Below are 25,085 nucleotides of genomic sequence, written 5' to 3'. Positions count from 1 at the left end.
GACCTGGGAGACTCATTTAATAAGGTCCTGAATCTCCGCTCTCCGACGGACTTGATAGTTACTGGAATATGCCTCTTGACTCTAAAATAAGGCAGAATCAGGATGTTCCTCTAGACTCGAGTCCGTAGCCTGACCTGTCAACAGCGAGACCGTGTCCCCTCTCTCCTCGTATCATGGGAGATGCAGTGTTGGGTTCTGCTGAGTAGGTGGTGGTGAGGTCTTCCACTCACAGCAGGATCATGAGCTTGTGAGGAGAGTGGAGAAAGTGGACGATAATCTTGTAGAGAAGCAGCAACAGAGCCAACGAGGGAAGCCTGTGTGGGTGGCTGGTCAGAGCTTCCACTGGAGATGCCAACTTCACGGTGGTCCCACATGCTCGGGGGTGTGGAGCCCGGTTGCCAGAGTCACGATGGCGAGCCTCAGGCAGAGGGTGGAACGGTCTTCGTGGGCTCTGCTGTGGAGCCCCAGACAGTCAGTGGGGCAAGGAAGGTGGGAACGTTGGAAGATCGAACTTGAGGTGCTGGAACACGGACTTTAAGCACACAGGGAAAGAAGAAACAGAGGCAGAGGCAGAGAAATAAAGATGGGGACGTGTGTATGGGGGGCCGTCAAGGATCTGGACTCGCTAGAATAAGTGTAAGGGGAGCAGTGAGAGGTCGGGAAGGGTCGTAACTTGTGGTTGGGGGGCAGGATGTTTAAATCTATGACCTCAGAGGTGGAGAAGTGGTGAGGAATAAACAAGCGAGCTCAGGATGTGGTCTTCGGAGGCCCACACGGACCTTCGTCATCACCGGGTCCCTCTCTTTGATGCGACATTCACACCGCTTTTCTCTCTCCTTTTAGCCTCGGATGCACCTCTCATCTCAGCTACGCTTTTTCCACTTTCTGGTCCAGCAAGAGAAACTCACAGCATCTTTTCTTACTTCCGGAGAAATTTATTCCACATGTGTCTGATTCATTTGCGTTTACAGAAACTCGACATCTCCAGTGTCCAAAAACCCTTTCAACTATTTTTTTCTTCCCTTTCTTAGAAACAGGAAGTTGTGTTTGGCTGAGGGCAAACTCTTCCAGTGCCCCTGGGACTTACAAGTTGTTTGGAATGAGGAACGATGAGGGCTGGGGAAGACTCTTCTCTCCTTTCCTGGGGCAATTGTGTGTCTGCCAGGGGTAGGCTGGGCAGCTCGTGGGGCTGGAAGACTAGCCAGGACTTTCCTGTCTCTCGTCGCTGAGCCCCAGGCCTGAGGGAAAGTGTGTCCTAAAAGAGACAGGTGCGTTTGAAGGCTCCTGTGTTCCTCTCTTCCAGCACTAGCATCTCAGCTCAGGCTCTGCTTTTGCTCTGGGTCTCATCTTTCTCTTCCCAGTACTTGAGCAGGGTCTTGTTTTGGGGGGTGTGGGTTGGCTGACACTACTGGGAAGGTGACACTAGCCAGGAAGGCCCACTACCTCCCCAGTGGAGTATCAGAGAAGGTCCCCATGTGAAGAAGCAGGAACAGAGCTGTAACGGGGTGCACCTGTTCTGATACACCTGGCCAGGTTGTTGGGAAGAAGTGTTGACCTGAAGAGCAGACAGGTGGCTGGGAGGGGCTGACGTGGTGCCCGCGAGGCAGGGGCAGCAGGGGGGTCGCAACCCAACCGCCCTGCTCACTCAGCGCTCCAACTTCCAGTTCCCTTTGCGAGTTATTTCGTTTTGTTTAGAACTGTTTTGAATGTAAGGTCGATCTGACCACAGTACGTCTCTAGTGATTACCTAGATTGAACCAGCAAAAACAGCAGCTTAGGTTGGTGCCTTCTCTCTCTCTCATATTCCGCAGGCAGCTTTCTCGAAGCTACAAGCTCGGTGGAGGACCACGGGGAAAGGTGCCGTACTAGGAGAGACCTTTCTCAGAAAGACACGCCATCCTGCAGCCGAGGCCACCACAGGCAGTGAACCCCGGTTTGCGTGCCTCCCGGGCATGGGTGCTACTGCCTCTCTCCCGTCCTAGGACTCACGGGCAGTGCCTGCTCAGGACCCTGGGCTGGCTGAGTGTCTAATCGACGGTGGAATTAGGGGAGGAGGGCGCTGCCGGGGATACACGTCTCTCCACTCCGCACGGAGCACACCCTGGGTGGAGGAGGACAGGTGTTGAGACGGTGACTTAGCCTTTGGCCTAAAATGCTGTCGTCACAGTCTTCGTCGCGCTCACCCCGTCTCGTGTTTGACTTTGACCGTGTACTTAGTAATCTAGCTTCAACTCACCCTAGAGGCGAGAGGAAGTGACGCGACTATGGCAGGAGAAATCTGGAAATCTGGAAATCCAAGGATAGCACTAGCCTCTGGTAACTTCCATGTTTCTGGTCACTCTTATGGACAAACCATTCCTAATTCCCCAACAGCCACGGGTGCCCCGCTGCTTCCCGGAGGGGCTTGGAGATCTGAGGCATAGCGTACAGAGCCCAGATCGCTGTGGGCTCGGGAGCCTCTTTCCCCGCGACCAGGTGAGACTCGGACTCTGGGGGACTCAGGCCGCGTGTGAAGGCCTGGCGCACAGCAGAGGTACCACCTCACTTCACAGGCCTGAGAGTGAAGCTGTGACAAAGCCACTCTATCTGTCTGGACCACACAGAGATATCACAGCAAAGCAAAAGACAACATATTCTTGAGAACATTCCTCTTGTTCCTGTCCTTTTTGTTTGTTTATTTGTTTGTTTTGGTGGTGGTAGGAAGGCTTGGTAAAAATGAAGAGGGCTCCAGGGGAAAGCAAGAAGAACTAATGTTTGGATGCTAGGAAGGAGGAAAAGTCCTCAGTAAGAGGGTCCACTGGCTAAAATGCCCAAACACGAAGGATCTAAAGCTAGTGGACGTCATCAGAGAGCAAGGTGTGGAGCTGGTGGGAAGACATTCCCATCACCCCTGGGAGAGAAGGGTGGTTTACTAAAGCGGGCCGGGGAACGTGCTTCTGTAAATTCACAAAGCCCTCTGGTCCGCTACAGGAGAATAAAGGGCAGAGAATAAACCCCAGACAAGGATTCACTTGTCTCACGGACAGAGGTTGGAAATGGACTTCGATGCTAATGTACCACCTTTGAAATATTTCTGGCAGGAGCTCGGAGGATCCAGAGGAATGACCCAGTTACCTGCTGAGTCAGGGCCTTGTGGACTTGCACGAGGAGGCACCACGACCGTTTCTGCGAGGAACTCTAGCTGGAAAATGCAAGCTCTCAGCAGAGGAAATGCAACCTTCCCTTCTCTGGGCTAGAAGGGTGGTCGTGGTAGGCTGGGGGAAATGATGGCGTGGTCTCTCTCTGGTAGGCAGATCTGTTTCCTGAGTCCCTGAGCTGCAGCTGTTGAGTTTCCAGACACAAACAAGTATGTATTCTGTGAGCCTCGCTGAGGCCACACAGCAAGGAAGAGCCAAGCTGGATTCCATTCTGCTTTGCGCATCAGCAGCCCAGCTGCCAGCTGAACTCCAGGGCAAGCTCTGCGCCTGGTAACGACGCAGAGGCTCTAGGTACGGCACAGCTGGACTGGCCTGGGTGGTTAATGGGGACACACCTGGCCTTGACTATTCGGGGAAGAGTGAGAAATGGAAGGAGATGAAGGGTTGCAGGGACATACGATCCATCTCAGTAAAGCCAGTTCACAGCAAGGACAGATCTGGCTTTCCTGGTCGTCAGCAACGTGCCAGTGTGTGTGTGACTGTTTATGCCTAGGTAAGCCCGGCCTCCCACTCACTAAAAGCCGGCAGTCGGGGAAAAGTGGTCCGCGGTGTCCACGGCCACCGTGTAGAGTGTGCACCACAAGAAGACGACCAGCTGAGGACACGGTAGGGGCTGACATCCCTGCCTGTTTGCCCTGCCTGTGTCCCAACGGCCCGAGTCCTCCCAGCGGGCACCTTTTCCTCATTTACACAAGGGCTCCAGGCCACTTTTTACTTGAAGGGGTCTTGAGAGAAAGCTAAAGGGAAGGACAAGGGGGGTGGGGTCAATGGTGACAGGAAAAGGGACGATGCAAATTTAGATATTTTCCTCCTTTTCCCTAGAATGTCATTTCTTGATGTCGTCTGTTCCTTTTCGCCCACTATGACCAAGGACTGAGCTCCCTCTACGCCAGACCATATGGAAGTCGAGCTGGGGGCTTCATCTGACCAGGAAGAGATGAGGTGACATGGAGGGAAGATGGGGTTTGGGAGGCTCTCAGGCAGGTTTCAGGTGGCTAAGTGGGGAAGGTCAGGCTATGTAAAAGGGCTGATTGGGACAGTTGCAACTCGCCTGGGTCAAAAGAGTTGTGAGCTGGGAATGACATTTGGCGTGGAGAGAAGGAGCTGAGGTCATTGGGATGATGTTACTTGGAAACAGGTGCAGCATTCCTCAGATGCGAGGAGAATCTTGTATCTCTGCCTGGTCAGTGTGTACATGTGAGGACGAGGACATATGCAGAGTGGCGTGGCATGGGCTTTCTCGGGAATAACGTTGTGTTACCTCAGAGCTGGAAGTTTCCGCTAGAGCAGTGGTTCTCAAAGTGTGGTCCCCAAACTAGCAGCCTCCACGTCACCTGGGAACTTGTTAGAAATGTGGATTCTCAGGCCCCTGATCCGCTGAATCGGAAACTCTGGGGTGAGGCGCGGCCATCTGTGTTTCAAGCAGCCCTTTAGATGACCCTAATGCCCACTGAAGTTTGAGAACCACTGGTCTAGATCATGCAGATAAAGACTTGCCTGAATGACCTGGATTCAGCAGACGTGAGAACTCGGGGGAGGCCCCAGAGGTGCAGGCAAGGTGCCAGCCTCCCTGGCTGTGCTCAAGGTGAGCCGACCTAGTTTTAGCCTCTGTCCTCGGGCCCTGGGTCCCCCGTTCTTGCCGAAGAAATACCGAACTAGATCAGACCACTCCACTGGCGCAAGATCACACTTTAGTTCAGAGACACATTTGCATAAATACTTGAAATGGACCCAGCCCTGCAGGTGGGAGCCTGAGAGCACGGGCTCTCCACAATCCTGTGGCTCGCAGCCCTCCAGGCGATGGGTTTAATACTGAAGACACTCCTGGTTATTTCTGAAGAGAGTTCGGGGTGCAGCTACAGTGCTTGCTTTGACACTCACCATCCACCCCTACTCCACATCTCTCTTTGACTAATTTTTTCCCCTCTGAGGTAGATTATTTAACGAGGGAACCAAGTAGAAATAACTTTTTTCGTTTAACTTTGTTAGTCCTTTGCAAACAGGCTGACCGAGTCTTCTTTTTGGGTCCGTGAGAGCACTCTTTACCTTTTAACCTATGCCCTCTACTTGAACCCAAGCAAGGTCCAACCCACTAGATAGTAGACATTAGCATCTGTGGTCTGTCTCCTCTCCTCTCCTCCCCCCATGGATTCATGCCCAGCTGCAGCAGTGGGGGGCCTGGGTAGGCAGGCCACGCCACCCCCAGACGTGGGGTCACCGTAGCGTGACCCTGGTCTGCACCCCGGGCCCCGAGTCCATGAGCATAAGCCTGGCCCGCCCGCCGGATCACGGGGCGCACGGCTGGCTTCCGCATGGCTTGGCATCCTCAGGCTTCAGAGCCTCGTCGCAGGTGGTGGAGGCCTGGCCTCCGGGGTCACGGCACTCCACCGCCCGCCGCTGCCAGCCGGCCCCGCAGCTGCTGGAGCACTCAGACCAGTCTCCCAGGACCCACTGCGCGTTGAGCAGGGGCTGGATGACGTTGGTCGTCGCTCTCTCTTTGCTGCTCTGTATGCTGAAGTTCACGTCGTTAGGGACAAAGAAGGTATACTTGACTTTGGGGGGAAAGAGCTCCCCGGGGGCTGTCAGGAGCTGCACGGTCAGGGGCTCAGGCAGCGGCCAGAAGCTCTGCAGCCGCTCCAGGGAGGTGATGGAGCCGCTGTACTTGAGGATGGTGCCCTTCACCAGGATGTCCTGTTCCACGGCGGAGATGGCCAGGTTTCCATTGAGCAGGTACTGCCCGTCGGCGGTCTTCAAGGCCAGGTAGTTGCCGTCGTTCTGGATCCCTGGGTGGCTCCGCTGTTTCACGTCGATGTTAGTGGCGCCGGCTGGGATGGTGACGATGTCATTGTAGCCATAACTATGACAGGAAGACACCTTTAGGACCCGTGGCTCCCCAGCCCGGTACTCAGGAAGTCAGCATGCAGGGACTGGGGGTGGGCAGACAAAAGTCTGCAAGCAAATAAGGAAGTAGTCGCCCCAAAGTGCCCAGTAAATTAGCTGCGGAGGCCGACAGGAACACTTGGTACACCGGGACTTTTGCTTGGCCTGGGAGCTCTATCTCAAATGTTTGGAGTTTAGATCTCGACAATAGCACAGAGGGGAAGGCAGCCTAGAGGGGGCGAACGCTGAGCCGTTGCTGCCAAACCTGGGCTCTTGGCTGAAAAGAGATCTCAGGCACGTGCAGCTCCTTGCAGTGGTGTAAACTTTGGCCACTTTCATCCCAGAGCTCACACCCATGTGGACAAATCTGATCCACACAGCGATTCCAGAAGCTGACCAGACGGACGCCTCACGCCACCTCCTAGAGTCCATCAGGTGCTGGTATTTGGTTATCGTGGCTCTAGGGCAGGGCGCAGGGCAACCCAGCCTGCTCTGAGGAGCCTTCTGCTGGGCATGCCCAGCACCATGAGTGGGGCTGTCTGGGGTGCTGGGATGCTGTTTGGGGAAAATGTTTCAACTTTATCGTGGGTCTGGGGCTTTATGTGGGATGGAGAAACCTTAATTCTTTTTTTTTTTTTTTTTTTTTTGCGGTATGCGGGCCTCTCACTGTTGTGGCCTCTCCCGTTGCGGAGCACAGGCTCCGGACGCGCAGGCTCAGCGGCCATGGCTCACGGGCCCAGCCGCTCCGCGGCATGTGGGATCCTCTCGGACCGGGGCACGAACCCGCGTCTCCTGCATCGGCAGGCGGACTCTCAACCACTGCGCCACCGGGGAAGCCCAGCCTTAATTCTTATTCTTCTCTTTTGGGGTGGAAGTATTTGGCTTCGTAGGCTGGGAGGGGAGTGAGGAGGATTGAGGAGCACAGGCACGCTGCTCTTTGCTGTCCTTGCCTCGCGCCCACTGGGCAGCTGAGAAAGGACCCCAGGCCCCATGTCTAATGCCTGAGAGAGCTCTGGGAAGGGACTCAATGTCTGACTGTCCCACACCCCGTGCTTCTTTTTCCTATATCCTTTGAGTTTAAATTTGAAAAGACTCCTGAGTTGTCTGCCAAACAGGCGGATTCTGTTTTCTGAGGCTGATGAGAGGAGAGAGAGTGAGGGAGCCGGCTAGGGGTGCAGTGTGGCCGCAGGCCCTAGCCCTTCCTCCCCGGGAAGTGTGTGTGGGACAGGAAAAAACCGCCCGGGAATGGACAAACCTAGGCTCACCTCTGGCCGCCATGACCTACCACTGTGACCCTGGAAGAGTCATGTAATCTCTTTGTGCCTTAGTTTCCTCGTCTGTAAAAGGGGAGTAACGGTCTTGGCCCCAATAGACTTATTTTAGGAATCCATCGAGCCCACAGAAGTGAAAGCACTTGAACAGATATAGGAGCTTTATGAACGTGTGGCTTTAAGGTGTGAGAAAGCGTCTGGAGTTCTCAGGTCCGTGAAGCCCCGAGGCTGCCAAGACCCCCCCGTGGGCCCCGTTTCTGAAGATGCACCTGCAGAAAGGGCAGGGCCCGCCAGATTAGGGTGAAATGTCCTTCCCACAGCAGGCCTGGAAGAGCTGCTTTCTGGCAAGGGTCCCGGTTACTCAGTGTAGCTCTACTGCCAGTTGACTCATAGAAGATACATCCCTATCCATGTGGCCTCTGGCTGCCCTGAGAGCCGTCATCTCTGCGGGCCAGACCCCGGGCCAAGCGCTCTGCCCATCTCGTGCCTCGCCACAGCGCCTCTGAGATAGAGAGGATGCCGCGTTTTATGAAGAAACTGAAGCTCAGTGCTCCACGGGGATGGAGTAGCAGCCACAGTGCACACTTAGGCCCCTGTGACTCCAAAGCCCGGTCCGCTCGCGCAGCCAGGGACAGAACTTCTGGAGAGACCCACCTGGAGGGGTTGAGGGAACCGGACACCTTCCTGCACGAGTTGCCTTTGCCACCGCACACGCCGCATTTGTCCAGCTTCCTAGGCGAGTCCACCACGTGGTCACAGCCAGCCTTGACACACTGGCCACGGACACAGATGGCCAGAGTCTCGGGCCCGCACAGGGTGCCGTCGATCACCTGCAGTGGGGGAGGGAGGGGGCAGTCAGAGGGCCCAGTGAGCCCTGACGCCGCCCACTCCTGGGCTCAGGCCAGGGGGCCTTCCTCCCCACCTGTGCACCTGAGTTCCAGAAGGATCCTCACCTTGGCTTCGAACACTTTGAACTCACTCCGCCCCCGGGCTCGGCAGAACAGCTTGCAGCGGTCCCGGGGGGACACCCCTGCGTACTTGGGGACCCACTGCAGCAGGTTCCCATCCACGTCCGTGTAATTGTAGGCATTGTACTTCTCACACTGCTGCTCCCTGAAGCTTTTCCCTGAAATGAGGGCGAGAGGGCATGGAGCTAACAGGCTGAGCTGAAGCAGGGAGGACCCCACGGGAGAAATGCCGAGATTCCGGGCACCCTTCTTCCTCCCGGACTTGACCCAACCCGAGGACACAGGTCCAGTGTCACCTGGGCCCAACTTTCCTAGACACCGACCTAAGGCCTGACTCACGGGGCAAGGAAAGGAGCAGCCAGCCGCAGCTGGGCTTTCTGGGGAAAATATCTTCCCATTTGGGGAGAATATTAATTCTGCTTTACAGATGGATAAATTTAGGTGGGGACGGGGGAACCACGGAATGACACGTGGAGTGATGTTTTTGGGCCTCTACTGATCGTGATTTATCCTGACCTCCGTGGACATGTGGCCGAAGGCTCCCAGATCTACGTCTCTAGTTCTGACCTCGCCTCTCCACCCCACTTGCTGTAATTCTGGGTCTCTCTGGGGGAGCTCCATTTGTAGATGCTGCAATTACCTCCAGCTCAGCGAGGCCCAACTCCATATGGTTTCTCCATATGAAGAACTGGCTGGATTTTCATTTGGTGATGCTACCACGTTCCAGCCTGAGACCGGAACCCTGGTATCTTCTGAATATTTGCGCATCCACATCCACTATTTCCAACCTGTCATTAAGTCCTGCACTCTACTCAGGACGATCTGTGATCTTAAATGTCTCCTTCCCACTGTCAGCATCTCGGTCCACTGCTCGCAAGCCAAGGCCTGTGGTTTCCTGCGAGACTTGGTGCCCAGCCTCCGACACACAGCCTGCTTCCTCTCCCGTCCTGCTGCAGGCTGCCTCCAGAACAATCTGTCTGAATTAAGACCTGGGTTTTTCCCTTCCACAATCCTGAAGTTAAACCCGCTCTTACTACCGAGGTTCTCCACGCCAGCTGCACATCTGCATGGTCTGAGGAGCTTCAAATCCCAGGTGGCCGTGCACTCCTCCTGAGATTCTGAGTCAGGACACCTGAGGCGTCTGGGCCTCTGTGTTTGGAAAAGCTTCCCCGGTGACCTGATGGGACAGCCAGCACAGAGAGCCTCCTGAGGCTATCTTAGCTTTTACGCACCCTTGGCTGGCCTGGAAATGCTGGCCCACTCTGCCCAGCTGTGCCCTGGGGGGGACCCTAGCCCCCATCGCAGCGCGTCCTCCTGCACTTCATCACCGTCTCAGCCCTCCGGGCCCCGCTCAGCCCTGGCTCCCCAAGAAGCTTCCGGCCAGGCCAGGCCTCTCCTCGCTCTGGATTCCTTGTCGGTCTGGGGTCTGTGCCTCACAGACTGACCTTTAATTGCTCTGTAAAAGGGGTTTGGATCTCTAACAAGATCTGCACGTTCCCTGAGGACAGAGAACATGCTTCTTATGTCATTATAACACCTATTCCAGTTCTAGCCACACAAGAGGCACCAAAACACTCACTGACTGAGATGGCTGGTCCCGGTGCACCTGAAATCCTGGTACCGCCTAGGCTCCGTGTCTACCTCACGCCTATATTCATTCCCCTCCCCTTTCTCTCTCTCTCATTCCCCCGGGAACGCTTCACCCGTGTGCCAGGCAGACCCTCACAGTTCCAGGGCAGGGTTTCTAGAGCTTCGTGCCGTTACTGATCTTCCTCATCTTGCAAGACTGCAGAGCCTCCAGATTCCCTCATTAGACACCATTCCAATGCCAGTGCACCTCTGCGCCTGGGTGCGTCTCTCTGCTTGTCGTTTGCTGCCTGCCAATACTTCCTGGGGCTGCACGGATGGGATGGTGGGGAAAAGGCCCGCAGTGGTTTGCTCTCACACCGTCTGCTGCCCCTGTGGTAATGTGTGGGCTTTGTAGCAGGCACTGGGGAGGACGTTCCCAGGAGAGGCAGAGGTGGGGCTGCTTCCCAAGAAGGGGCCACCAGGCAGTTACCACGCTCCAAGGGGAGACGGGCAACTCTTCTCAGGGGGAATGTGCGCTAGGGTCAGATGCAGAAATCTTCCCTCCACCCTGAGCTGGATGTTGGCTGGAAAGATATTGGAGGTTTGGCTCTGACCCTAGCTTTGGAAAACGCCTCCATTCTGCATACAGACGAGGGTTCAGACGTTATCCTAGACGCCCGCCCCTCTGCAAAGCCCTCCTCCAGCTCTAATGAGTAAGTTTGGTTGGGAGTGACGCCCTCCATCTCCGCATCTTGGAAGACCAGGGCAGTGTCTCTCCTCGACTTTGCCAGGCTCTCCCCGGACAGGGAGAGCGGTCCCGGGTCGCCACGGGCTGCTCTAAACCATTTATGTCTGCACCCAGGAAAGCTCTGCGCCCGGGAGACCCCCGCAGTCCTCTGGGGATCTGCTGCAGGCAACACAGCAGCTGCTCTGGCCGGTGTGGTGATTACCATCAGGGGGGCACTCCTCCGTGTGGCACGATTGGTACTTGGCTCTCCGACCCAGGCAGTATCTCCCTCCGTTCTGAGGCTCGGGGTCCTCGCACTCGCGGTGTGAAAACTGTACTCCTCCTCCGCAGGTCCGTGAACATTCTCCCCAGGGTCCCCAGGGGGACCAGCCTCCATCCACCACGGCCTGCAACACACAAGGCTGCGCTGAGTGGGGAGCAGAGGGCAGGAGGCCTCGGCTCTTGGTGTGACCTCCTCACCTAGTTGCGCCCGTCCTGGCGCACGCAGTTCGGTAAACTGCCTGATTCACCTGTGCAGGGGCTGTGTGGCCCGTGCAGCCGCGGCTCCCCGATCGCAGTCTGTGCTGGCCTTGCTCGCGGCCGGCCCCCTGGTGTCTACAACAGTGCCTTGCCCTTTGTAAGGTGCTCAACAGGAGTTGCTGAGTGAAACACTTTTACGGGAATAAGGTTGGGTCTAACGCAGCGGCTCTCCATCGGCCGGGACACGTGGCAGTGTTCGGAGACCCTGCGGTTGTCCCAGCTGGGCAGGGCGTAGGCTGCTGGCCTCGAGCGGGCGGCAGGCAGGGTGCCGCTAAACATCCAGCCACGAGCACGAGAGCCTCCCACAGCCGGGACGCACGCAGCCCAGATGCCACCAGTGCTGAGGCGGGTTAAGTTCTGATCTAAAGGACTGAGCTCCAGGAGGTGTGGCCACGAGTCTGCCGGCTGCCAGGTCCAGGGGTAGGATGGTGCTGGAAAATAAACTAGAGTGGCTTCCAACTTTACAACTGACCCTGAGGACAAGGCATTGCCTTGGGTGGGTTCGTTAAGGTTTCGAAATGAAAATAATTTTTAAAAAGTTGCAGAAGTCATACGTGCTCGTATAAAAAATGAAAAATACAGGTGTAAAAAAGAAAGTAACGCTTACAAAATACCACTACCCAGATGAAACGATTGACGTGATTTTCATCAATATCCTTTTGTACCTTTGCTCTGACTATAGAATCATGAAGGTGCCAGGTTTTATTTTACACAGATATGATTCTGTCATATACATATATATATATATATATATATATATATACAGTATTTTATGATCTGTCTTTTCCCCTTAAAAATAGGTGATAAGCATCATCCCGTGATCGTTTTCTGGCCACCTTTCCCTGTACTGGGCTTGGCTGTGGTGCTGGGAAAGGTTGGATGGGCTCCCTCCCTGCCTCTCCCCTCAGGAACGTGTGAAGCGCACGCTATAGGACAGGGCTGGGAGAAGCTCAGTGTCGAGGTGTGGGCTGGGAGGGGGCTGAGAATGAATCCGTGGATCCCGTCCCGGCTCAGGCTTAGAAGAAGCATGTGGTTTCCCCGCCCACGCGGGCTCCCGGGCCTCAGTGCAACGGCAGCACCCCCGAGGACAGCCCTGCGGAGGGTGAGCGCACAGGCCACCCTGGTGACTCAGAGCTGGGCCGGGCCCAGGCTGCGAACCCGGTGGATGCTGTTTCACAGATGGCTCAGTGACTCGCCGAGAAATGTGATCGGCCTCCCAGTTCGGATGTATTAAGAGCAGAGGGCAGAGAAGCAAATCATTTAAAAACTCTCCCTGGCATTGCCTTTTTGCCTTTCCGTGCGAGGTTACTCTGCCAGGTTTTCTCTGCCTGGTCAGAGGTGACTCCGATTCCTCCTTCCCTCCCCCTCGAGCAAGGAGTTCCCACAATTACTCTCACTCTCCTGACCCCTAGCTATGCACTCGGCTCCGCCACGGGTAGGATGTGAATACCTTCCCCTCATTCTCGATTGGATGTCCCTCCTCTGCTGTCACGCTACCTGTTTATAACAGAATTCATAACGGCTTCTGTCTGCTGCGTGCCCACGCCTGCTCTTGCGCTGGAGCGTTCCACACCTAGCACCAAGCCTCACAGGCCTTCAAGTCGACTCCGCGGCAGCCCCACAGGCGGAGTCCCCCAAATGCCCGGAGCCCTGCTGACGTCATCCATCAGTCCTGAACAGCTCCTCTCGGCTTTGGATAAATACGCTTTGCTTTGTCCAAAGGTGAGTGATTTTCCTCATAGTTGCCCCTAGGCCCAAAGTCTCTTAGTTCATGGCTCTCAGGTGTGGTTTCCTCCTTGGAAACAGCCCTCCCCGTCCCTGTCCCGCACTCCCAGTGGCCGGCCCTCACCTTGGGCTTCTCTACTTCCTCCTCAGGCAGGCAGCTGCCATCCAAGCAGAGGCTCCCGGGCCCGCAAGGCGTCCCGTCCGCCCAGGGCAGGCTGCCGTTCTTCGTGTGGCAAAGGGGCTCGGCGCCATCCATGTGGCACCAGAGCTGGGCACAGATGTCCTGAGCAGAGGTGTTGGGGCAGTGGCGGAAGCCCAGCCCAAAGATCTGCTTGCACTGTTGGTCCAGCTCGTAGAGGGCCCTGCGGCCTGGGAGGCCTGTGGGCAGAGGCAGGGCCGAGGTAGGGGCGTCCAGGAGACAGTCTCCTGTGGAGGAAGCAGAGAAATAGGAAGGAGGGGTCACACTCGAGGCCTCCTTGACCTCCGCCTACAAACTGTCAGCACTCAGTCACCCACAGAAGCTCCTCCAAGTTTTGACTCTCAGTAGCAAGTTTTCGTTTTAAGGGTTGCGTTTCTTTTGGTATCCAGAACATCTTATACGCATTCAGTGTTTACCGAGGGAAGGCCAGCTAAGCGTAACACTAACCTAGGTCACAGTATAATTGCGGATGTAAATGGACTCTTTTTTTTTTTTTAATTTTTTTTCTGCGGTACGCGGGCCTCTCCCGTTGCAGAGCACAGGCTCCGGACGCGCAGGCCCAGCGGCCATGGCTCACGGGCCCAGCCGCTCCACGGCACGTGGGATCCTCCCGGACCGCGGCACGAACCCGTGTCCCCTGCATCGGCAGGCGGACTCCCAACCACTGCACCACCAGGGAAGCCCCTAAATGGACTCTTAAAAACCAGGCCAGGAGAAATAAAACCAAAGTATTGATGTTGGACTATCTATTATTTTTGTATCAAGAATCAAGAACCAGTTGTGTTTTCACTGCTTTACTCAACAAGTCAGGCTGTCTTCACCAAGCACCTCGCCCCACTCCTTGCCCTCACGGGGCGCTTCCTGCCTCTCTGCCATTTGCACGCTACCCCTGTGATCTATCGCTCCAGCCAGAAGCTCCCTTCTCCCCTCTGCACGACAAAAATTCTTCCGTTCCTTCGAGCTCTGTTCGAACCCACCTCCTCCAGACAGACCTTCTCAGATTCCTTCCGCCTGCTCTGTGGGTTAATCTAAAGGGACTGCTGGAAGCTGGGCCACGGAAGGGCGTGCTCTGTGGAGTGGTCAGAACACTGAGCCCGGCGGGGTGGCGGGGACACAGCTCCTGAGTCTCTCCCAGGCCGAGACGTCTGCGCTGCAGGTGCCGGCCGCTGGCCGGGGAGGAGCCTGGGGGACCTACCGTGCCCGCCGTCCAGGAGCTCCGTGAGGTACATGGCGCTGCAGGGGGACCAGGGCAGCGTCTTGTTCAGGTGGACGAAGAGGGGCGCCATCATGTGGTGCTTGCCCAGGGGCCCGAAGAGCCGAGCACAGGGCTTGGAGTCGTCGTGGGGCATGCTGAGGACGTGCCCTGGGGAGGACGAGACCCGCGGTCCACCCAGCGTCGCCACTGCCCTCAGCCGTCCGCCCAGGGGGCAGAGGGCCTCTGAAGGCCTACGCGGCGCCAGCGCCTCGAGGGACCACCACGGCGCTGCACTCATTCCTCAAAGACTCTTCCCGGCCCACCCTGCCTGCCTCTCCTCTCCCAGGAAGCTTGCTCAGAGCTCCAGGAACACCGGGGTTCCTTTATTTTCTGCCGGGGCCTGTGCGGATTCACACTTGTCTCAGTCATTCGCTAGCTGACCTTCCAGAACCCTGACTGCTTAGCCGGGATGCGGCCCCACGGCTCTACCCGAGCGCTGGCATTTCCCTGGTGACCTCCGAGGATGGCCCTGTGCTCAGGGTGGGGGTGGAGAGAGCACGAGGGCAGAGTCACCCTGCCGGAACAAGGAGGGGTGGCCCCGAGTGGCGGCAGGGTCCTGGGGGGGCCTCGCTGGCTGGACTCGGGAGGGCCGGTCCTCCCACCCGGTCCAGCAGCCCAGGCCTCTGGCGTGGCGAGCCTTACCGAGCTCGTGGGCCAGAGTGTAGGCCGCCTGCAGGCCCTCGTCCTCGATCACGGAGCAGCTCTTGCTGGGGTCACAGATGGTGCCAATGTCCGCCACGCCCAGGGTGTCACACAAGCCCTCCTTCCCGCAGAAGTTCTGCTCGCGGAGAAAGCGGGACGTGAGGACAGACAGAGGATGGAAACCCTTCCCATTCCTGCGCCTCCGGAGACGCAGGACACGTTTTAAGTCAAATCCCTATTTCTCCCCAAAGGCCGTTTCTCCTTCTGTGTCGGCGTGTCCTTGGGCTGCCAGACACTCGGAAAGCTCGTCCCGGGAGGTGGGATAGCCTGGCGGTGGTTAAGGGTGTGGACCCCACAGCGAGGTGGCCGGGGCCTGACTGCGGGCGCTGCCACGGGGTGGCAGCTCTGTGCCTCGCTTTCCCCAGCTGTAAAGTGGGGCTAAAAAATGCAGCACTCGCCTTGGGGTTGTGCGTGAGGCCTGGGGGGTGAGCAGGGTCTCCACACGTGATCACACTTGCTGGCCTTCAGGAAGCCATCTGTTTAAACCACACCAGGGAGATGGGCAGGCCTCCTGCCATTGGGGAAATCTTGAGGGGACTCCCTGGTTACCTCCACCGCCTTTAACCCCCACGGCAGCTGGACCTCCTGTCTTAGTTCCAGCTCCACATTGCTCTCCGGGCAGTTTGAGCCCGTTTCCTCTTGTTATGACCTCAGCAGACAGCTGCTCCCAAAGTTCTGGAGCAGAGCCCCCACGAATTCCTCTCCTTCCCTCGCAAATACCTCATACGTGTCCTCGTGACCTCCCCCTTCTTGTCCACGCACGAGGCTCCTGGGGTCTAGCTGGGGCCAGCAGGAGGCCGGTCCCCGTGTGTGGGCGGCCGTGGCCCCCTCGGCGCGCCCTCCCACCCCGCCCCCGGTTCCCAGGGGCCCGCGGACCTGTCTGGTGAGCAGGATGGCCGTGTCGAAGTGCTCGGGGTGCCGATCGCTGGGCTGGTTGAAGCGCCGCTGCCAGCGGCAGAAATTGCGCAGCGTCAGCCCGCCGTTGTCGGACACCTCGGGGCCCCATCTCTCATCCTCCACGATCAGCACCTTCACCACCATCAGGTTGATGGAGTTCCTGATGCTGGGGTGCTTGTAGATGTGGGCCGCCACAGACATCAGCGTCAGGATGTGGTTCTGCAGGAAGGAGGGGTGGAGAGGGAGGGGTAAATCTCCTGGCCGCCGCCCGCCCCTGCCGTCACGCCGAGTTGTGCCCCCTGTGTGCTGGGCATCGGTACACAGCACCTCGGTGAAGGCTCCCAAAACCCCCGAGGCCCTGGCATCACTTCCCTTCACTGTACATATAAGAAATTCACGGCTCAGTATGGCCCAATGTCCCAGAGCTAGTGTGTCAACCAGCGTGTGAACCCAGAGCACCTGGCTCCAAAGCTTAAGTGTTTAACATCCTGACCAGCCACATGTGGCCACGGACATCTAAATCCATTACAATTCAATAAAATTAAAATGCTAGCTCCTCTGCCACACTGGCCACATTTCACGAGCACCAACGGCCGTGAATGGCTCGTGGCTACTGCATCAGACTGAGCAGACAGGACATTTCCATCATCACAGAAAGTTCTTCTAGTGGACTGCACTGGTTATTCTACCTTAACCCTGACACCAACCGTCTCCCTGCCAGCCACGCATCCCCTCTCCGCCCTCAGCCCAGAAGCAATTATCTGAGCGCTCAAGGTTAAAATCCGTCGAGAATTTTCCTGATGTCTGCTGGGGCAACCCCTATTCTTCAGGATGGGAAAACTTTGCTCTGATGATCACTCCTAACAATAGCTCCTCTGCAGATGGTACACGTGTCACCTCATTAAATGCTCACAAAAACTCTGGGAAGTAGGGATTGTCATCCCCATTTCACGAACGAGGAAGTGGAAGTTCTCGCAAGTTAAATAACTTGTCTACAGCCGCGCAGCTCTTAACGCCGGAGTGCCAGCCAAGCGTGTCTGTCTCTGAGGTCTACACTCTTCTCAGTAAGTCTCCCAGGGCTTGGCCTCCTGGCTTCTGCCTGGACAGCCCAGAGGGTTTATTCCCCTCTGCCTGGGGTGGGAGAGAATCGGCTGGGTCGCTGAGACCCAGGCGCTCAGCCTCCCACTGCTTCCGGTCCCACCAAGGCCAGCTGAAGGAGTTGACATCGGTGCTTGGCCTCTGCCCCAACCCTGGGCTGCCAACTGCTCCCAAGGCTTTGGTGGAGGCCAGATGGGGCTCACTCTTCTGCCTCCAGGGCCTCCAGAAAGGAGTCCTCTTGGATGACTTTGCAGAACAGGAGACGAATGGCGCAGAGGCCTACAGGCCTTCAGGCCTCCAGCCAGCTCTCCTCCCTGCTCCCCAGGGCACCACCTCCTGTGGCCTCTCTTTCTTCCCTCCTGTGTTTTGGAAGGTGGGAGAAGAAGGAAGGAAAGGAGGGTGAAAGGCTGGAGACAGACATTCCACGGGCTGAGGCCATGTGTGGGAGTTCCAGACGAATCCCACTGTTTGTGAATGGGATCTGTCTGTTCACCTCGCCGGCGACCAGCCAGATATTTTGTAAGTTAAGCCCTACGAACAGGGGTTGGCAGGTTACTTAGTGTGTCAAGCACTCCAGCTATGTTTAGGCTGATGTAAACATCTTATCAGCAAAGCTGAAACTTGGCACCAGCCCCTGGAGTCGGATTCCTGAGGGAAACAAGCAATTACATCAGTATGCAACTGGGGGCGTGGGCTGAGGAGCACAGCTTTTGCTGGGGCCTACTTCCTCCAGGCCTCTCCTGCGTCCAGGGCCTCCTACCCCGGGAAGGACCAGGGGCCAACTCCGGGAACTTCTTCCGAGACAACCTGAAACTCTCCTCACAGGAGGCCTTCCTTTCAGTCCCACCGTCACAATCTCATAACTGGGGAGCTGATGTCTTACAAAGAAGGTGTGAAGATGAGAGATGCCCCGAAGGCTCAGAATAAGGAACTGGAGACCTAAGGTCTCGGAAGGGTCTGGTTCCCAAGCTGCCTGGTCAGACTAGCAGAGGCCATGTGATGGGCGCGTCCCCGATGAAAACCAGAGGTGCACACGTACAAACTGCTGCACAAAGGCCGGCACGGGTGCGCATCCCGACACCGAGGTTCTTGGAGTCTCCTTGCTTGAGTTCAGGCAGCTCACGGCATCTTCTCCCGACACCGAGTAACAACTGGGGGGCCGAGCTGGCTTGAGAGCCATTTCCCTTCCAGGAGGTGGGTTAGACGGGAGGACATTTGAAGGTCCTGGCTGCTTTCTCAGAAGATAATTCCCATCGCAAGAGGGCTGCCAGGACTGTGTGCGCCAGAGTTTCTGTTCAAGTCCCCAGTCCTGGTCTGGCTCACCTCCCCTTCTGTCTTGCCTCACTGCACTTGGGGACGGGATGCCCTGCCACCATCAGCTCCTCTGAGGAACGGTGGCCCGGCTCCCTGTGCATCTGACAGCGCCCTGGGGGAAGGGCCACTGGGCCTGGGCGGGTGGGCGGCCGTGAGTCTGTGAGCCCCCGCTTCTCGGTCCATTTCCTGGTCCAAAAGGGCAGGCCTGACTTCCAGTCCCACAGAGAATGGGCCCAGGAGCCAGTCAAGGAGAAGGTTAGCTCGCTTGCTCTACCGCGCCCTGTCGATTTATACCTCCCTGTGCACCACGTGGGTGCGGGCTGTGGGCTGCAGCGGGGCCCCCAGCAGACAGCCTCCCCACAGCCAGGTCGGGTAGGTCAGAGCCCAGGGCCAGCCGGGCCGGGGTGGTCACACAACCCGACTCTGGAATGGCCCGGGGATCTCCTGCCCTTGGGTCTCCTTAGGGAAAGGTGGGCACTTTTCAGGGGGCCTCCTTCTCCATTGGCGCCCCCAGGACCTGGAGGAGCGAAAAGACACTCCGCCAGCTAGGCTGGGACATAGCCCTCTGATTCTCTGAGACACAAACAAGGAGATTCCTTCCCCGGAGCTCCCCCCACCCCCACCCCCCGTGCAGCCAGGGCCAGCTATGGCGGGAGTCTGGCGAAGGCTGGGCCCGGGCCAAACACACTTCCAGCAACTACTTCTCTTCAGAGCGTCATCCCTGACGCTGTGGGCCCAGCGCTCTCCTCGCAGCACGCCTGGGAGAGGCAGGGAGAGGAGGGGTGGTAACGTGGAAACTCTGCGGCCTCCGCAACGGGGCCATCACTCTCCCTTCTGGCATCTCTCTGGGGCCTGAGACTGCTGGGGAGGAGGGAGAAGCAAAGGGAGAGGAAAGAAGAGATGGAGAAAAGACAAGGTCCTGCACAGACGTCCTTCCTCCGTCCTCGTCCTCCAAGCAGCGAGGGGCAAGGCCACGTCGCCGAAGCACGCAGTTTTCAGCACCACAAGGGGCCCAGTGGACACAGTCCAGGCAGAGCAGAGGCTGAGAGGCAGGTCCTGGGCTGCGTGCGACAGCACAGCTGGCACAGCGCTGGCTGGCTCTGACGGCGTGGGACTGCCCTGCCCTCCTGCCCTGACAAATGCGTCACCCGAGGCAGCTCTAGCGCCAGCCACGCTTCGCCGCGCACCTACGACGTGCCAGGCTCTGGGTCAGGTGCCGTCCGTGTTCTACCGTCTCCTCCAGACACTGCCAGGACGTTGGTATAGCTGTGCCTGTCAGGCTGGCGAGGAAATCGAGGTACCGAGGAATGGGTGGCTCGCTCAAGGCCACTCACGTCTATTTCCTATCAAAGTCTATGCTCTTCCTCACGGCACTGACTGCCACCCTCTTTGCTGCTGCAAGGTAAACTGCAGCACAGCCCGGACAAAGCATGCCAGCCAGCCAGCCAGGGTGCCCCTGATGTTGTCTCTGCCCAACTCCCCCCGCCGTCCCCCTCGGGGGGGAGGGGGAAGTGGCGTTGAATACTAGGGCCTTCTCTTTGGGAAATACTTCATAGAGTCCATCCCTCTGGCGGCAGCAGACCGAAGGGATGGAGAAGACTTGGTCTTCTGCCAGTGGGGGAACATACTTCACATGCACATTACGTGGCCTGTGGAGACTCGGGCATGTGTCTGTTTCTGTTATTATCCAAAACAGGACACTTTTCAGAGTGAAAGATGAGACTATTAATAATGATGCCAGAACGAACAGGCATAGATGGAGGCTGTGCTGGGCAAGCCGGGGTACTTGGCCACTTCGGGTATTAGGGCTGGCGGAGGAGACATTTCCCCACGGGGCAAGGGCAAGGGGAGACGAAATGGCTGTGACTTGGCCCTTCCCGGAAACCACCTGCTAGTGGCCTGAATCTTGGAACTCCTCCTCTGGGGGCCCTCCCTGCTCAGCAGCGAGTTCAGAAGCTCAGCCTGCAGCCGCTGCCCTGGAAGGACAGCTTCCCAGACCAACCCTGGGGCGCAGCACGGTCCCCACACGCCCCTCTCCTGCTCCAGTTTCATCCAGGGAACAATTAGCTGTGGCCGGATGCAGACAGAGTTAACGGTCTCTTCTGAGGTGGTCCCTCCTTTCAGGACACCCCCTTTGTCTGAGCTCCTTAACTCTGAAACCAGAGAAGAAGGTGGGAGACAGGGCCCCTCCTGTCAAGGGACTGACTGAACTCAAGTGTACAGAGTCTGGAAGACTCCCCTGTCGCTTAGCAGTGAGACCAGCCTTGCGCGCGGATGATTCTCTTGGCCTCGAAGGCGGGTCCTTCTCAGGACCGGGCCTCCCACTGCGGCTGGACGTCTTTGGGCTGCTGGGTTCAGTGACCCAGTCCCACAGCGTGGATGATGTCGGGGGAGCCAGGGCCTCACACCCTCCAGGTGCTCAGGAGGCGGCACCGCCCTCGGGTGCTGGAGAGCTGGCCTTTCTTCCTCTGCCCCTTCACAGGCACTTCCGCCCAGGTGCAGACTGAGCACACTCAGCGGGCGGCTTCTCCACGTGGTGCTGAACTTTCCAGAAGACTCACCACGAAGCAGCCTCGTCGACGTTTGGGCTAGAATCGATTACCTAGTGCAGGCGCCGCGCTTCACAAGTGAGGGGAAGGTGCTCTTCACCCTCCTCACACACCCCCGCTGCCGGGACACCCCGAAGCTTTTTCCGTCCGTATGAATGTAGTCTCCAGGAGGCCCCTCGGAGAGTTACTTGTAAAGAACTAGGCTCCATGTGGGGAGGTGGGTCTGGGCAGGCAAGGTCGTGGGGAACCGGCCCTTGACATCCGCTCCTGTCTTGGCCGAGCCAGGAAGCCCAGGCAATGGAGCTGAGAAGTTCAGGTCTGCTCTGTGGCATCTCCGTCGCCTGTGAGCGGTCGGAGCAGAGGGCCAGGGGCCAGTCACAGAGACAGCTGTGTCTCGGCCCCTGCCCCACCCCAGCGCGGCGACAGCAGGGTGCAGGCAGTGACGTGATGAGACCGAGGTGGAGGCGGCAGGGCTGGCCCCAAGGAGAGAGGGAGCCCCCCGCCCGCCCAGGGAGAGGACCTCAGTCTTCAAGGTGCCCGATGCCTATTGCGACGCGCTCTCCGGGCCCGAGGGAGCCGGCTGCTGCAGAGGTGCCAGTCTGTGTGGTCCAGAAACCTGTGTGTGTGCAGGCGGAGCAGAGGGGGCAAGCGTGCTCTGCGTCACCCAGCCAGGGGTCATACGAGGGTGGAAGTGCTCCTGGGTGGCTCTGCAAAGAGCAAGTCAACTTGTCTGGTGCAGCAGACCTGGGCAGAACCCAGCCCAGCCCCTGGCTTCCGTGGCTTGGGAGCCCTGGCGGCAGCAGTCACGTCTGCTTTCAGATGGCTCTGACCTCCGGAGCTGCCGAGTGTGTGCTGGAGGCAAACACACAGCATCTGAAGTGCCTGGGCGCTGAGCTCAGAGTGAGATGGTAGGAAAACGTCAGGGAGGACATTCTGGCTCTGAAGACAGAAAGGCAAATTTCTCTTTCTGCTGCTGCTCTGTGTTCTTGTTGGCTTTCCTACCTCCTGGTTCTCAGGCAGCCGTCAGAAAGGAGTCGTGCATGGGAGGGGCTGAGCCCCTCAGCTCTGGGTTTGCGGTGAATGTGCTTTCTGATGGAGCCCCTGGTCGCTGGAGCAGCCATCCTCACCCGAGACGGGAGAAGCCCACCGCCCTGCCGCCCTCTGGAGGACTTGCTTGCGGAAAGGAGTCAGGGAAGGCGGCTGGTACCTCCCCCTGCTCTCATGGAAGGCAGGGAAGCAGATACTCAGTCAGTGCAGACCCACAGTCCCGGGGGCGGACCGCACTGACGGCTCCAAGCCGCCTCCCCGTGCTCTGGGAGGACTGAATACCGGGACAGCGCACACGGAGCCCGCGGGGCTTTAACGGCCCGGCCCGGCAGCAGCCAGGGGAGCGGCCAGCTCTTCCCACCCTTCCATCTAGAATGCATTTCCCAGTGACTGCAGAGTGAGAAAGCTGGGGCGAGAAGCTGGAGGGCCGGCTGCACCTCGTCTAGACTATGCTGCACAGGGAACGCCGAAGCACTAGGTGCCCGCAACAGCTGGGCACAGGCCGAGCCTAGAATAGGGTCCCAGCCAAGACTGCCATCACCGAAAAGGCAGCAACTAAGCTGCAGCAGCGGCCAAGGTGCCTTTTTCAGGAAACTGTGACCGCGGGGCAGGTCAGTTCTTCTCCACCGCGCACGTCTCTGGTTCTGCGCTCCCCCAGGGAGGAGAAAGCGCAGCCTCTCCTGGAACCCTTCCACTTCACGAGGTGTTGGGGTGTAGGGTGACACACACACCTCCTGCTGTTTCTGCACCGTCCTGGAATCTAGTGGGAAATGGCCTGGCTACAGGAGCTGTCCCCTGGAATCAGCTTTCCTGTCCCAGCTCCGTAGAGAGCTGTGTCTGGGCAGAGAGCAGCTCCGGCGGACCAAGGATAGTTCTGGCTCCACCAGGAACATTCACCAGAGGAGTTCAGATCCCCACCCCCTTCTCCTTCCCTTTTCCACTAAAGCTTCAGTTTCCCGGGCTGAGCCCCCAGGCAGAAATTCTGTTCCCCTCCCTTGTTGTGCAGATGCCGGCACTGCCAAGTTCTGCCAGGGCTGAGCGCCAGGTTGGCAAGGTGTCCGTGCCCCTGATCAGAACCAGCTGGGCACACAGAAGTTGGGCAGCCCCTTTCCAGGTTCAACTCCCTGCAAACAATGTCTTTTACTTATGGCAGCCTCAGTTCTGTAGGCAAAGGGAATCTTTCCATCCCAGCTGCCTCTCCCTGGGAGCCTCCCAGGTCTGGAGACAGCAGAGGGCGGAGAGGCGGGGGTGGGGTGGAGGTTCTCCCCAGATGTTCACTTATCATGTCTGTTGGGAGGGGCAGGTGTCTGGGGCGTGGGGGGGGGGCTTTAAAACCCACTTTCAGTTCAGGATGTGAGGGAGGGGGGTGAGCAGGGAGGAGGAAGCCCAGGACCCGCCCTCTAAGTTGGAAGGGACGCATGGGAGGAGCTGGAGGTAGCCCAGGTGTCAGGGGTCAGGAAAGGAGTTACTGGGCTTTCTCAGAAAGGAAAGAACCTTGTCTGGGGTGAGGAACGGGAAGGGTTTTCTCAGCGGGACGGAAAGGGAAGAATTTGGAGACTCTGGGAGGTGACCGGCGTCTCCGGGCACAGCGAGTCCTACCTGCAGGTCGGCTCCGTAGAAAGCAGCCATGGACGCATCGGCCACCAGCAGCGTTTCCACGAAGCGAGCCTCAGACACAAACCGCTTGGTCCTACTCGTGGCCCCCAGGGTCGGCGGCGGCTCGCTGGCGCCTTCCGCCTCCTCGTCTTTGCCCTGCTCGTCGTCCTCCTGCCTCCGACCCTCTCCCTTCTCCGCCTCCCACTCGGGCGCTCCCGGCAAGGGCTGGGCTTGGGCGGCGGCTGCGCGCCCGGGCCCCCGGCGCTGCAGGCGGTGCGGCTGGTGCAAGGAGCCCCCCGCGCCCTGAGGCTGGATGGTGAACTCCTCGCCGTCCAGCAGGAAGGAGCCGCTCAGCCCGCGGCACAGGCTGACGGCCGCCAGCGACTCGGGCTCCCCGTTCACCGTGCCCGAGAAGAAGCAGCTGCGCAGCTCTTGCTCGCCCCCGGCCGCCCCGCCGGAGCCCCCGAGGCGCTCGACCTTGAACTCGGGCGCCAGGAAGCTGGCGTCGGGCGCCAGGCGCAGCTCGAAGTCGCGGCCGAAGGCGGACAGGTGGAGCGCGAGCTCGCCCGCGCCGCCCGGCAACCGCGTGGGCACCACCAGCGCCGAAGCCGGCCCCCCGCCTCCAGGCCTGGCCGGGGCGCCGCGGGCGAGCGGCGGCGGCGGCAGCAGCGGCAGCAGCAGCAGCAGCAGCAGCAGCAGGAGCGGCGGCCACCGGGGGGCGGCGCGGGGCATGGGGGCTGCGGCTGCGGCGCGGGCGATGGAGGAAGCGGGCCCGGCGCGGGCAGGTGCTGGCGGCCCGGCCGCTGTCCCTGCGGGCAGGAGCTCGGGCGGTTGGCCGGCCGCGTGGCCCGTGGGCGCCTGGCGGCGGCGGTTCCCGGGCGGCCCCTCTGGCTGGCGGCGCTGCCGCTGCTCCCGCGCCCTCCCGCCCAGCCGATCGCGAGCAACTGGCGCCCCGGCAGCGTGCGCGTCCTCCGCCCCTGCCTTCTCCCCACCCCGGGAAGCACAGAGTGGGCTGCCGAGCCCTTCGTATTTATACTTCCTTCCCGGCTTTGACATAAGAGGTTTATTTTTGATCTCTCACTATTCCCGTTTCCCCTCCCCTGGGATCAGAGAGAGAAACTGAAAAGAGGGAGCGAGAGAGGAGAGAAAAAAAATTTGGATGAAATGTAAAACCAATCAGGAGTCAGCGGGGCTCGCTCCCCCGCCCCCCCCGCCCCCCTTTAAGTGTCAACTCCAACTTTTTCCCCTTCGCTTACGCGCTCCCACATTAACTCCTCCAGTGCTGGACAGGCCCCTCAACCAGCGTCCTTGGGGAGACCCCAGTCGCTCCCTCCTCTGAGGCCAAGTGCCCGAGACATATACCCCAGGAGACCCTCACACCGGTCCCAGCGACAGTGTCACTTCGGGGATCCGACTATGCAGAAGAGAGATCTCCAGAGAAGGTTCCAGAGCTTTTCATTGTAAAGCAAAAGAGGGAGGCGAGAAAGGTCATATTAAAGTCACTCTGCACTTGGTGTTTTCACCCCAAGCTGTGGATCGGGGCAAGCAATA

At 58.5% G+C, this 25,085-nt stretch overlaps 1 protein-coding gene across 1 annotated transcript; it reads right to left on the bottom strand.

Moving 5' to 3' along the window:
- Nucleotides 1-5,483: 5,483 nt before the first annotated feature.
- On the bottom strand, nt 5,484-24,752 carry ADAMTS8 (ADAM metallopeptidase with thrombospondin type 1 motif 8). The gene is made up of 9 exons (XM_033861789.2): nt 23,538-24,752; nt 15,910-16,149; nt 14,974-15,109; nt 14,272-14,439; nt 13,002-13,303; nt 10,836-11,019; nt 8,302-8,474; nt 8,003-8,178; nt 5,484-6,054 (listed from the first exon to the last, which is right to left on the bottom strand). Exons 1-9 carry the CDS (start codon nt 24,588-24,590, stop codon nt 5,484-5,486), a joined length of 3,003 nt encoding a protein of 1,000 aa, XP_033717680.2. The 5' UTR covers nt 24,591-24,752.
- Nucleotides 24,753-25,085: the final 333 nt, after the last annotated feature.

This window comes from Tursiops truncatus, chromosome 8 (genome assembly GCF_011762595.2).
Source record: "Tursiops truncatus isolate mTurTru1 chromosome 8, mTurTru1.mat.Y, whole genome shotgun sequence".
Classification (NCBI taxonomy): Eukaryota; Metazoa; Chordata; class Mammalia; order Artiodactyla; family Delphinidae; genus Tursiops; species Tursiops truncatus.
This window is presented reverse-complemented; position numbering and strand designations above follow the sequence as displayed.